This window comes from Pteropus medius, unplaced genomic scaffold (assembly GCF_902729225.1).
Source record: "Pteropus medius unplaced genomic scaffold, Ma_sr-lr_union100, whole genome shotgun sequence".
Lineage (NCBI taxonomy): Eukaryota > Metazoa > Chordata > Mammalia > Chiroptera > Pteropodidae > Pteropus > Pteropus medius.
In genome coordinates this window covers 4,394,463-4,405,982 of record NW_024349798.1, presented here as the reverse complement: position 1 = coordinate 4,405,982, position 11,520 = coordinate 4,394,463, and the positions used below count along the sequence as shown (strand labels likewise).

The 11,520-nt window shown below is 56.1% G+C and overlaps 3 protein-coding genes across 8 annotated transcripts; 2 read left to right on the top strand and 1 right to left on the bottom strand.

Moving 5' to 3' along the window:
• Nucleotides 1-2,215: 2,215 nt before the first annotated feature.
• PGP (phosphoglycolate phosphatase) lies at nt 2,216-3,393 on the top strand. Its single transcript, XM_039885028.1, has 2 exons — nt 2,216-2,890; nt 3,007-3,393. The coding sequence occupies exons 1-2, from the start codon at nt 2,251-2,253 to the stop codon at nt 3,330-3,332; spliced, it is 966 nt and encodes a 321-aa protein (XP_039740962.1). The 5' UTR covers nt 2,216-2,250; the 3' UTR covers nt 3,333-3,393.
• A 1,876-nt stretch (nt 3,394-5,269) lies between these two features.
• On the top strand, nt 5,270-7,713 carry BRICD5 (BRICHOS domain containing 5). Of its 2 annotated transcripts, XM_039885032.1 has the most exons (6): nt 5,270-6,152; nt 6,302-6,454; nt 6,662-6,817; nt 6,895-6,996; nt 7,250-7,403; nt 7,504-7,634. In XM_039885032.1, exons 1-6 carry the CDS (start codon nt 6,102-6,104, stop codon nt 7,596-7,598), a joined length of 711 nt encoding a protein of 236 aa, XP_039740966.1. In that variant the 5' UTR covers nt 5,270-6,101; the 3' UTR covers nt 7,599-7,634. The 2 variants fall into 2 exon arrangements, with proteins under 2 accessions (XP_039740966.1, XP_039740965.1); XM_039885031.1 differs by having other exon boundaries at nt 5,270-6,454; nt 7,250-7,713.
• Nucleotides 7,563-11,519, bottom strand: MLST8 (MTOR associated protein MLST8). Of its 5 annotated transcripts, none has more exons than XM_039885008.1 (9): nt 11,408-11,519; nt 10,739-10,913; nt 10,528-10,579; nt 10,282-10,444; nt 9,781-9,856; nt 9,546-9,698; nt 8,618-8,742; nt 8,286-8,449; nt 7,563-8,142 (listed from the first exon to the last, which is right to left on the bottom strand). In XM_039885008.1, the coding sequence occupies exons 2-9, from the start codon at nt 10,865-10,867 to the stop codon at nt 8,024-8,026; spliced, it is 981 nt and encodes a 326-aa protein (XP_039740942.1). In that variant the 5' UTR covers nt 10,868-10,913; nt 11,408-11,519; the 3' UTR covers nt 7,563-8,023. The 5 variants fall into 5 exon arrangements, with proteins under 5 accessions (XP_039740942.1, XP_039740944.1, XP_039740941.1 ...); XM_039885010.1 differs by having other exon boundaries at nt 10,528-10,576; XM_039885007.1 differs by having other exon boundaries at nt 11,279-11,439.
• Between the last annotated feature and the right edge of the window lies 1 nt (nt 11,520).

The window sequence follows — 11,520 nt, the reverse complement described above, 5'->3', positions numbered from 1 at the left end:
CTCCAGGAACTGGTTCACGACCAACTTGTCTCGATACTGACCATTCCATCTCTCCCACTATGCCATCTCAGTCCCTATAATCTACAAGGGATGTTAAACTTAACAAATGCAGCAGAGCTCAGTTTTGAGGTCAGCTGAGTTTAATCCCAACTCTGCAACTGTGTTGTCCAGCTGGTGACTCTCTGTGGCTCAGTTTCCTCATCTATAAATGGAGATACTAATAGCCCCTACCTCTCAGGGCTGTCCTGTGATTACGACAAGGTAATAATGCAGGTTAAGGAGCAGCACTCAGCGCCTAGATGTTGACTGAGTGCCCAGTAAACCAAGGCAACCTGGCAAGTATTGTACAAACCAGCCCATGGCTGGACAATAGCAGTGTTTCCCATTCTGACCAATGTACCACATACACTGCATGTTTCTGGGAGGTTAAAGCAGGGTTTGTGATCTTTTGTCAAATTCAGTTCTTCCCAAAGTCAGCTTCATCACCAAAACTGAGTAGGAAGACACAGGGAGGAAGGTGTTCCCTTCTTCGGTGGTGGGTGCACCAAGCAGTAACACTTTGCATGCCCTTGTGGGCTATGGCCCTGTCTTTCAGGGGTTCCCAGCAGAGACTAACAGAAACAAGCTGTATGTAAACAAGCAGGACCCTACGGAAACTGAGGTCACTGGCTTTACCTCATGGGCTTGAGGGTGGGGTGGAGGTCCAGAGAAGACTTCATGGAGACCTGGGACCCAAGAGAGAAGCAGGAGTTTGACACACTACAGTTTGGGGCTCTGGGTAGCTTGGCACGGGGCAGGTTCTCAGGAAGCTGGGGCCTGTTGTTTTGCCACTTAGCCATATTGAAAGTAATAACGATAAACATGCACCTACCCTATGAACCAATCAGTGATTCCACTCCTAAGTACAAACCCAAAAGAAATGAGTGCCTATTTCCACAAGTGAGTATGTAGGAAGGAGAACGTTCATAAGGGGCATTTTTACAGTAGCCCCAAAGTGGAAACAATCCAAATGTCCATCAACTGGAGAAGAGATCAACAGGAGTATATTCTTACATTGGCCCAGGTGGCAATTAAAACAAAAACACTAAGAAGGACACATTTCACAAACATTATGTTGCTCCAAAGAAGCAAGACCCAGAAGAGTACACACAGTAAGATCCTTTTTTTTTTTTTTTTAATCAGATTTTTAAGATGGTCTAGAACAGGCAAAGGAGGCTATAACTCATTCCATGGTGATAAAAGTCAGAGATAGTTAAGGGAGGAGTGTCCACTATTGACTGGATAGGAAGGCATGTAAGGGACCTTTCCAGAGTGATGGAAATAGTCTATATCTTGATCTAGGTTGTGTTTACACAGGCGTATAAGTATGTAAAAGTCCATCAAGCTGCATACTTAAGATTTATGCATTTTACTGTATGCTATTCCTCAATAAAAAGTAACGATAACCTAATAGTAACGATTATATCAACTAATTATTGTGTGCTGTTCTAGGCAGTGTCCTTCTCTTAGACCGTAATCCCCCTGCCTTGTTACTCGTTCACAAGACTAAGGCAAAGAAAGCATTTTTGCAAAGGACTAGAAACGAGAACGCAGGCTGAGAAGGACCCCCAGGAAGTCTCTCAGGACTGGCTGACACCGTGTCCGGAACGTGTCCAGGACGGAGGGCACAGTCCAGTGCCCCTCAGGCAAAGGTGAGAATGTGACTTTCTCCCAAGAGGATAGTGCCCCCAGCCCCTCCGGGATCCAGCGGAGAGCTCCACTCTCAAGGCCAGAGAGTAGCCAACTAATCAGCAGCTGGCCTGGCGCGAGGTCACTCGATTAAGGGCTTCCGTCACCTAAGCTGACCACACGCCTCCAATGGGAGAGCTACCCAATGAGCAGCGGCTTTACGTCCTGCGCCATCTCCCGGGCTCTTCCTCAGTGTTTCCGCAGTGAACGCTCCACTCCGAATGCCGGTTGGCTCCCTGCCAGCCAATCACCGGGGAGCCCTGGGCCCAGCAGCCAATGGCCGCGCGCCTTCCTGAGCCAGGCCGCGACGGTTAGCGCTGACCTCCAGCAGCCCGCGGGAGGCGGGGCCGGATTGGTGCAGGTGGCGCCCAATAGGCGGTGCGCGCAAGGCTCGGAGCCAATGAGCACGGCAGGGGCGGAGCGGGAGCAGCGGCGGCGGGCGGCTGCGAGGAGCGGACGGTGGTGGCGGCAGCAGCCGGTCTCGGCGGCGGCGGCGGCGACGGCGGCGGGTGGCTGGCGGCCATGGCGCAGGCGGAGGCCGCCGGTGACGACGCCCGCTGCGTGCGGCTGAGCTCCGAGCGGGCCCAGGCGCTGCTGGCCGACGTGGACACGCTGCTGTTCGACTGCGACGGGGTGCTGTGGCGCGGCGAGACGGCCGTGCCTGGCGCGCCGGAGGCCCTCACGGCGCTGCGGACCCGCGGCAAGCGCCTCGGCTTCATCACCAACAACAGCAGCAAAACCCGCGAGGCCTACGCCGAAAAGCTGCGGCGCCTGGGCTTCGGCGGCCCGGCGGGGCCCAGCGCCGGCCTAGAGGTCTTTGGCACGGCCTACTGCACCGCTCTCTACCTGCGCCAGCGCCTGGCTGGCGCGCCGGCTCCCAAGGCTTACGTGCTGGGCAGCGCGGCCCTGGCCGCGGAGTTGGAGGCCGTGGGTGTCGCCTGTATAGGCGTGGGGCCCGAGCCCCTGCAGGGCGATGGCCCAGGCGCCTGGCTGGACGCGCCGCTGGAACCCGACGTGCGCGCTGTTGTGGTGGGCTTCGACCCGCACTTTAGCTACATGAAGCTCACCAAGGCTGTGCGCTACCTGCAACAGCCCGGCTGTCTTCTCGTGGGCACCAACATGGACAACCGGCTCCCGCTCGAGAACGGCCGCTTCATTGCGGGTCCGTGCGCCCCGGAGGTGGGAGGCTGGAGGGCAAGCGGCGGGCCCCTCGCCCCTCCGGACCGCTGACCCCGGACGCTCTCCTTCCCTCCCCTCTCCCCTCTTTCCGCCCCACAGGTACGGGTTGTCTGGTCCGAGCTGTGGAAATGGCCGCCCAGCGCCAGGCTGACATCATAGGGAAGCCCAGCCGCTTCATCTTCGACTGCGTATCCCAGGAATATGGCATCAACCCGGAGCGCACCGTCATGGTGGGAGATCGCCTGGACACAGACATCCTCTTGGGTGTCACTTGTGGCCTGAAGACCATCCTGACCCTCACCGGAGTCTCCACTCTAGGGGATGTGAAGAGTAATCAGGAAAGTGACTGCATGTCTAAGAGAAAAATGGTACCTGACTTCTATGTTGACAGCATAGCCGACCTTTTGCCGGCTCTTCAAGGTTAAAGATTTAGCGTCTTTAATCTACAGAATAAAAAAAAAATTGAAAACCACTTAACTAAACTAATAGATGGGGCTTAAGCATCTGTTCAGCTAGGTGGCTTCAGAAAGTATACTTGGAGTTAAGCAAAGGCACTAGTTGTTAACCTTGTAAGTAAACGTTTGGGGGTGATTTTGTTACAGACGTTTATATTTCAACATGCACTTTTAAACTTGGAGGACATTGTTGGGGTCCTGGGCCTTGATTGGCAGGCTCTGCATCTGTCCAGGATTCAGATAACCTCAGAATCTGCTGATGAGATTGAGGTAGATCTAGAGGTGTCACATATTTTATTGAAAATTTCATTCAGGGATCTAGCCCCCTTGCAGGACAAAGGGAAGGATTACTTTGACTGTGGTTAAGAAACTTGTACAAACCGACCCTGGGCCCCATCCGTGTGATAATCAGCAGAAGATTTGCTGCTGCATCCCAGCGCCTCACCTGCCCGGTGGGAGTGAAGGAGGGGCCTGCTCCCTGGTGGTGTCTCCCTGTCCTTGGGGTGTGGCGTGCTGCCCTCACTACCACCACTCCACACTTCCTTAAAAACCACTCTGATGTCACAATTGAGTGTCTGTTCCGTTTCAAATGCCCAAGGCTGCTGCTTCTCATATATGGTTGCGCAGTTCTGTAAACTCAGTCCAGCTAAACTATGGTTTTCTCAAATGTGCATTTAAACCCAGGTGACTTGGACTGAGCATGTTTTGTTGGCTGAGTGCCACGGACGGCATGGATGCCTTTGCTGAACTTGGGGCTACTGTGCAGGGAGCTCAGAGTAACATTGGCACCAAAAAAACTTTTTTTTTTTTTTGCTTTATGAACAACTTTGTCAAGGGTTGGAATCAAATCTTAAGTGTTTTGATTAATAGCTTTGCTCTGTCTCATAGGTAAAATCCCACTGAAGAAGTTTTTGTGCCCTACAGCCAGCAGCATGGCTAAAGTCATGTGCCACCAAGGAATGCCTCTTGCCAGGGTGCTTTCTGGGTAGGGGAAGAATGAGGTGTCCTCAAGAACAGGAAGTCCTTTTACAAAACATCCAGTCTCTTCCTGTCCCCCCATACCCTTGGTTGGGGTAGGGGTTAGATGCCAGTGGTTCACGAGGCCAACTATCTTGGCCCTGGAGTCCCTTATTGGTGTCCAGCTGAAGGACTGGCAGGATCTACCAGCTAGCCAAGTGTTCTTGGCAGGGGGCCCTGGCTTTTTCTGCCTGTTCCCTAAGTTGCTGACCTTCGGGAATAGGCCTGATAAGCAGATTCTTCAGCCACACTACTAGGGTAGAGCCTGGGAAGCTGTTCCTTTGGGCTGACTCCTTCCTGGTGCCTTGCCCTGCACCCAGTGGTGTCTGCCCACAACCTGTGGCTTCTCTCTTAGTCCCAGGGTCACAGTGCTCTTTCACTCATTCTCTAAGAGTTCTCAGAGCAATAAAGGATGTCCTGAGCCTTTAGCTCCTCCCAGGCCTGGGCGTCTGGGGTTCAGACTCTGCCATGGAGCAACAGCAGGGCAGCCAGTGCCTGTGAGGTTGGTGGTGCTGACGTTAGCTCTGCAAGGTCAGCTCAAGGTGGGTCTGGATATTGAGCAGGCCTGTCAGGGTGTTGTCACCCACACCAGGAGCATGCGGCACATGAGGCAGCCAGCGATACCCCCTCTTCTACACTCCATCTCTGCCCCTGTTGCACTGTGTGAACCCAAATGCATATTAAACTCTCAAATCCACACTGACTGGCTTCCTTGCTCTCGCCTTCACAGCTTTCACACAGGCTGCAGCTGTCTAGCCTTAGTGTGCGGGTGGGGTGAGAGGACTCAAAGGTCATTCTGGGATTCCAATTCCAGAGCTAAAACCCAACCCCATCTCAAGCTCATTACAGAAGAGCAGGTTCTGAAAAACCAAGAAAAACGAGGCACAAAGCAAAACCAGAGTAGAGAAGGGCCCTGGGGTGAAGCTGTTAAGGTCAACCATGTTGTGAAAGCTGCCAGTGCCCAGGGAGCCCTGATTGTCGCAATCCACATCAAGTAGCTAGAGATGCAAGCTGGGAGCCAGGATCATAGCATAGTTCAGTTAGAGAAAGCCACGCTGGGCAGGGACTGGGGGACACCAGGCTAACCTAACCATCCCAGGGTATCAGGGAGATTCAAATAGGCTACCTTTACTGCAGCGGAGCCTCCTGGAAGCCATCCTGGTCTCGGGTGAGCTCTATGGGATGCCAGGAAGCCTGTCATGTGTTGGTGCTGGGAAAGAAGGAGGTGGCGCGGAATCCAATACCAATTTTTCACAAAACGGGCATTTATAGATGGTTTGTTGTGTGCCAGGCACTGTGCCCAGCCCTAGGAGTCTTGCAGTAATCTGAGAGACTAGAAACAGGCCTCTAGGAAAAACTAAATCTGCCACCAAACATATTCTACATAAAAGTTGTCCTGATTGGGCCTGAGCTACCTTCTGTGCCCTTCAGTGGGGCTCAATTTCCACGATGAGCGTGCTCTCAACGCCCTTCCAGGCCCATGTGCTCTCCAGTTTGCACAGACCAGGTGTCAGGAGAGTCAGGCACACAAGCACATACCCCCTCCCCCACCAGGTGGAGGGGAGAGGGCTGTCCTGGCTCAGGTAGCTGGGCTGGGGAGGAGGCACTGGGATCAGGAGGGGAGGGGGCCATGATGGTTGGCTCATCAGAGGCTTCCTGAGGTTTCTCTGGCTGACTCCTAGGGGTAGCAGACAATCAGCACATTGTCACCAGGGCTGCAGCATGGAACAGGGGAGCTGCTGTGCAGAGGGCCCTGAGCCTGGGCCTGTTGGGGTGAGTGCCTTCCCACTACCCAGTGCCCTCTCCTGAGACAAAGACCCAGGGCATGCCCTGAGCAAGAGACAGGAAGGCAGTGCCCATCTTCCATACCTCCTCAGCCCCTACCTTCTCTAAGCTGGCCTGCTCGCTGATCTCTGCTCTAGGCTCCACTGACTGAAATGTGCCCCCAAGTGAAGACCAGGCCCTGCCATGGGGGCTGGAAAACCCCTGGCCCGCTGCTGCTGCTGCTGCTAGCACTGGCTGTTGTTGGGGCTGTGGCTGGAGGGCTGCTTGGCCTCGCTCATAGCCCTCCCGAGGTGAGGCCTCATCAAGACCTGGGCAGGGGCATGAACAGTGGGATGGGGGAGGAGAGACCAGCATATTCAGCCCTCCAGTGGAGCCAGGGCTCGGAGCTGAGCTGATGGCAGGAAGACAGGAGTAGAGGGGTCAGAAGTCTCATAGCAGGATAGGTAGGGTTGTGGGCTGCCCTGGCCTGCCCAGCTGAGTTCCAGCTCTCCACTCAGCCACTGCTGCAGATGCTCCATCTGACCCTCCCGAGCCCCAGGGTGTACCAGTACAACCAAACTACCCAAGTGGATGCGGCCCGGAATGTGGCAACCATCAGGGTGACCCCGGCTCAGAGCAACCACAGCTGGGCGGTGTTGTTCGACGGGGAGAGTGTGAGTGGGCCAGGGGGTGGGAGGATCACTGCTCAAGGATGTTCAGGTGGACCTGCCTCATCTGCCTGCCTCCCCAGGGATGTGTCTGCTACCGCCCCGCAGAGCACAAGGCCTGCTTCCTCCGCCTAATGGATCCCCAAGATCATGAGACCCTGCAGCTTCTGATGAACACCTCAAGGGTGAGCAGCCCCTGTGCACACACAGCCAGGCTTCCCAGGCCAGGGGCCAGACAAAAGGTCCTGTGTTTAGGGACCTGGGGCAGGCTGGGGCTCTAGTTTCAGTGCAACAGAAGCTCTATCTTCCCTTGGCTAAGGCTGCTGACAAGAGCTGAAGGCAGGGCTGGCACAGTGCTGGCATGTCCAGGGATGCATAAGCCCTGCCCAGCCAATCCACGTGTCCCTGGCCCATAGCCCACCAGAGCCTTCTCTGCAGGCCCAAGGGTCTCACAGCCCCAGCCAGGACACCCACTATACCCAGGAGCTGCTGGAAGTTCTCGGGAGACATGAGGTGGACCCTGCTCAGGTGGGGGCTTCAGTGCGGCACCTTTGTGAAAAGACCCCCATTTACTGGGCCCGTCGCGCAGAGGGTGAGTCAGGGCTGGCTGTGGGGAGAGGCCTGGGCTCCTGCAGGACAGTCTGGGAGAGGGGGAGGCGCCCTTTGGGGTTTACAGAGGACCCTACCCCCAGGGCCACGGAGGCAGCGGCTGATCTACCTGTGCATCGACATCTGCTTCCCAAGCAACGTCTGCGTGTCAGTTTGCTTTTATTACCTCCCAGACTGAACCCCCAGCACTCCCAGCCCCACAGGCCAGCCAGCCAGCCAGCCCCATCACGGGTACCATGGAGGGCAGCTGCCGGCAGGGGCTAATAAACCCCTCCACTTGGCTGTGATGGTGTTCTCTGTGGCCTCGGGACACAAAACAGTGGTGGGGAGCAGGGGAAGCACTGGCTTTGGGTGGGCACTAGCCAGGTTGGCTCAGGATGGTCTCCTGAGCCCTGTCACATTCAGATAAGCAACTAGGGGCTAAAAGAGCTCCCAGGCAGACCAGCTTAGCCAACCTAAGCTGGCCAAGGGGGCCAGGGTAGGTCAGCCAGGTCCAGGCTGGTAGAAGCTAGCCCACAGGAGTTCACTCTGACCTGGGTAGCTGAATAGTCACATCCGGCTGGTGCTGCTTGACAGCTGCCTGCAATCCCAAGGGGGTGCAGGCTAGCCCAGCACACTGTCATTGAAGGCCAAGCACACCACAGCTTTTTGGTGGCCACCGTACTCTCTCTTGATCTCTCCTGTCTCCACACACCAGAGCCGGGCCAGGTTGTCAGAAGAAGCTGCAGGGAGGAAAGGCATGGGCAGCAGCTCAGGACACAGCCCCAGGCCGGGCCACACTGGAGGCCAGCTCCCAGGCAGCAGTGGAGCGGCAGCAGCTGCCATTGGACTAGTGAGGCAGGGAGGAAGGGTCGGTGGGACTCACCAGTGACAATGTACTGGGAGTCCCCTGAGAATGCGCAGCCCCACATCCAGCCTCGGGATGACTCTCCTGGGTTGCTGCTCTTGATGCTCAGCTCTGTCATCAGGGAGAAGTTGGATGTTCTCCAAATCTTGCATGTCTGGTCGGCTGAGCAGGTGGCGAGGAGGCTAGGGATAGGTGTGAGGGTGGCAGGGGTGTCATCATACCCACTCCAACCCTGCAACCCCTTGCCATCTACCAGGCAGGCCCAGAACCATTAAGCCCCCAGCCCTAGGCAGGTCCCATCCCCCCAGAAGCCATCTGAGGGCCCCTGGTCCCCCAGACTCTGCACACACGTGGAGTCTGGGCTGAAGCGGCACTGCAGAGCATAGCGGGTGTGTGCTGGGATCTTGGTCTTGGGGATGAGCTGTGTCACCTCGTCACCAATGCCCCCCGTCAGATTCCAGACATAGCAGTTCCCCTGTGGAATATGAAGAAAATCATGGGAGCCTCCAGTCTGACACATAGGGAAGGATGCACTAGTAGCGAGACCCAGATCTAGGGGCCACCATCCTACACTGTGGCTGTGCACAGGGATCTAGTGGCCAGGGACATGTGGCAGGCCCATCTGGTCCTGGTCCAAACCAAGGGCCATACCTGGTGGGCCGAGAGCAGGAAGCTATTCCTAGCCTACCTGGAGGATGCTGCTGGCCAACTGGAATATAGAGAATGAGGTGGGAGGAAGGCACCCCAGAAAGAGAGAACAGCAACGCAAAGCCTCAGAGGAGAGCAATCTGGGGATGTCATGGGACAAGTGATTTAATGGATGTTAAAGGGAGAAAATAAGGCTGGAGAGGAGATCAAGGGCCAAACCACAGCATCTCAAGGCCATGGGACCCAGGGGAACGATGCGATCAAGCTGGTATTGCTGAAAGATGCTCTGGCGGCAGGAGAATGGATGGAGGAGGTAGGGGATCAAAGAGGAGAGAAGGAGACTAGAGAGAGAAGGAGACAAGGGAAACTTGGATCAGGAGGTGAGGGGGATGGGAGACTTGAGAAATTCAGAAGCTGGAATCTGCTGATGGGCTGCAGCAGGTAGTGAGAGATGGCATCTGACTTTGGTGGACAGGTTAGAGCTGGAGCCCAGGAGGAGGCAGCAGGACTGTAGGGTAGGGGGAAGGGCCTGGGGGACATCTGGGGAATAAGCCAACCTACCAGGAATAAAAGAGACAAGAGACTGAGTGCTGAGCTGACCTCCCCCACTGCACCCACCCCAGGACTCACAGTGCTATTAACTGCTGCCATGTAGCTGGCATCCGGGTCTATGTGGGCAGATGTGATGGAGACCTCAGGCTCAGGGATTAGTTGCTCATTGTGGTCAGTTTTCAAGTCCCAGATGTGGATGGCGCCGCTCTGGTCACCCACAATGAGCTCCGCCTGGGGAGTAGGGGTGGTGAGGCGGGGTAGTATCCCTGTCCTCCAAAGCCCCAGAGTGCCCAGCCCTGTGCATACTCCTCACCTGGTTGGGGTGCAGGCACACACAGTTAATGGGGGCATTCACCTGGAAGATCCGCTGACACTGCAGGTTCCGGGACCTTCAGGGTAGGTGACATATACCGCCTGTAGTGGATGCTGTTGGTGCCCCACCCAGATGCCCTTTCCCTGATCATTTATCCTTGTCCCTCTGCTGATAGGCGCTGCCCCACAGGAAATACCTGGGAGTCTCGGCCCTCCCCAGGGGAGCCACCTGAAGCCAATGCTAACTCAGAAAGGACATAAAGGCAGGACTTGCTCTTTGATGCAATTTACTTTCCAGAACTCTTATGGAATCAGGCTGAGGCTGGACTCATCTTTGTGTGGCTTCATCCCTGCCCTGAGTTCAATGCCCTCAATAGATCACCTGCACAGCAAACCATGTCTCAGCCTCTGCTTGGAAGGGACCCAACCCTAAGTCAGTCTCCAGCCTGGCTCTCACTCTCACACATCCAGGCAGCAGGCCCCTCCTACCTGGCAACCTCACCTGAGATCCCATATCCGGGCAGTGCAGTCCTCTCCACCCGTGTACATCCAGCGGCCATCCTCATGGAAGCCCACAGACGCGATGTTCTTATTGACCCCGTCATAGCTGATGATGGGGTTGGGGTTATTAGAGTTGAGATCATACATGCGGATGTGCTGGTAACCTGTGAGCACAGGTCAAACTGAGGTTTGGCTGTGCCTTGAGCAAACTGCCAGAAATTAGGGGCTGGATTGAGGGTACAGGTACCTGCAGCAGCAATCATGCTGCGGTCAGGTGTGATCTCAAGTGCATTCACCTGCTAGATCTGTTAAGGAGGATGATGAGCAGACCCCTGGGGCCAGGGGACCTCAAGGCCTCCACCGCTTGGCTCAGGCGGCATTGAGGCCTCTGCCCAGGCTGTTATCCCCACCAGGTGTCCTGCCCAGCCCCACTCCTCCTGACCTCCAGTCAAGGATACAGAGTCTTGGTGTTGCACTGTACGGGTGCAGATCCCACTGTGGGCCTGCCAGAACCGCACTGTGTGATCATAACCCGCAGTGGCCAAGATGACGGGGTCACTGCCCACCGTGCCTGGGGACGTGTTCATGTTGTGGCTCCCTGGAAGACTCAGCAGGGGTCAAAGGTCAGAGCATCTGGAAAAGAGAAAGGCTAGTAGTAGTTGCGGTATACCTTCTCTGTCCTAAGCAGATTATAGGTACAGTAGGTGCTGAGAGATAGGTATTATCATTCCCATTTTAGAGATGGGAAACAGGTTCCGAGAGGTTCAGGGACATGCATGACAACCGGCCAGGAGCAGCTCCCCGTTCCAAGGTGTGTGCTCGATTCTCCGCCCCACCTGTCACCGGCAGAGGGCAGTCACGTCCGGGGCGCCGCTCTGCCGCTGGGGAGGGCCGCGCGTGCGCAAGGCGACGAACGGGCCGAGAGGAAAGCCGAGCGCTGCGTCGGCGCATGCGTAGCAGGCCGGCAGCTAGACCTGATATGAGGGGGCGCTCTGTACCTGGACCTTCGCACTTTTCAGTGCTCTGTCGACCGCTCTGGCTCCGTCTCGCTGAGCCGGCTTTCCCCGAGCGCGCCTTCCCGACCACCTGGCAGCCGCTTTCCAGCCCTTGTCCCACGGCCTCCGTACCTTACACGCGGCTCTGCGCTCTGCCGTGGTCCAGGACGGTGAGCGGAGTCGGAGTGAATCGCTAGAGGCTGAGGCCGAGCGTAGAGTTATCGATGGGCGGGCGACACCACGGC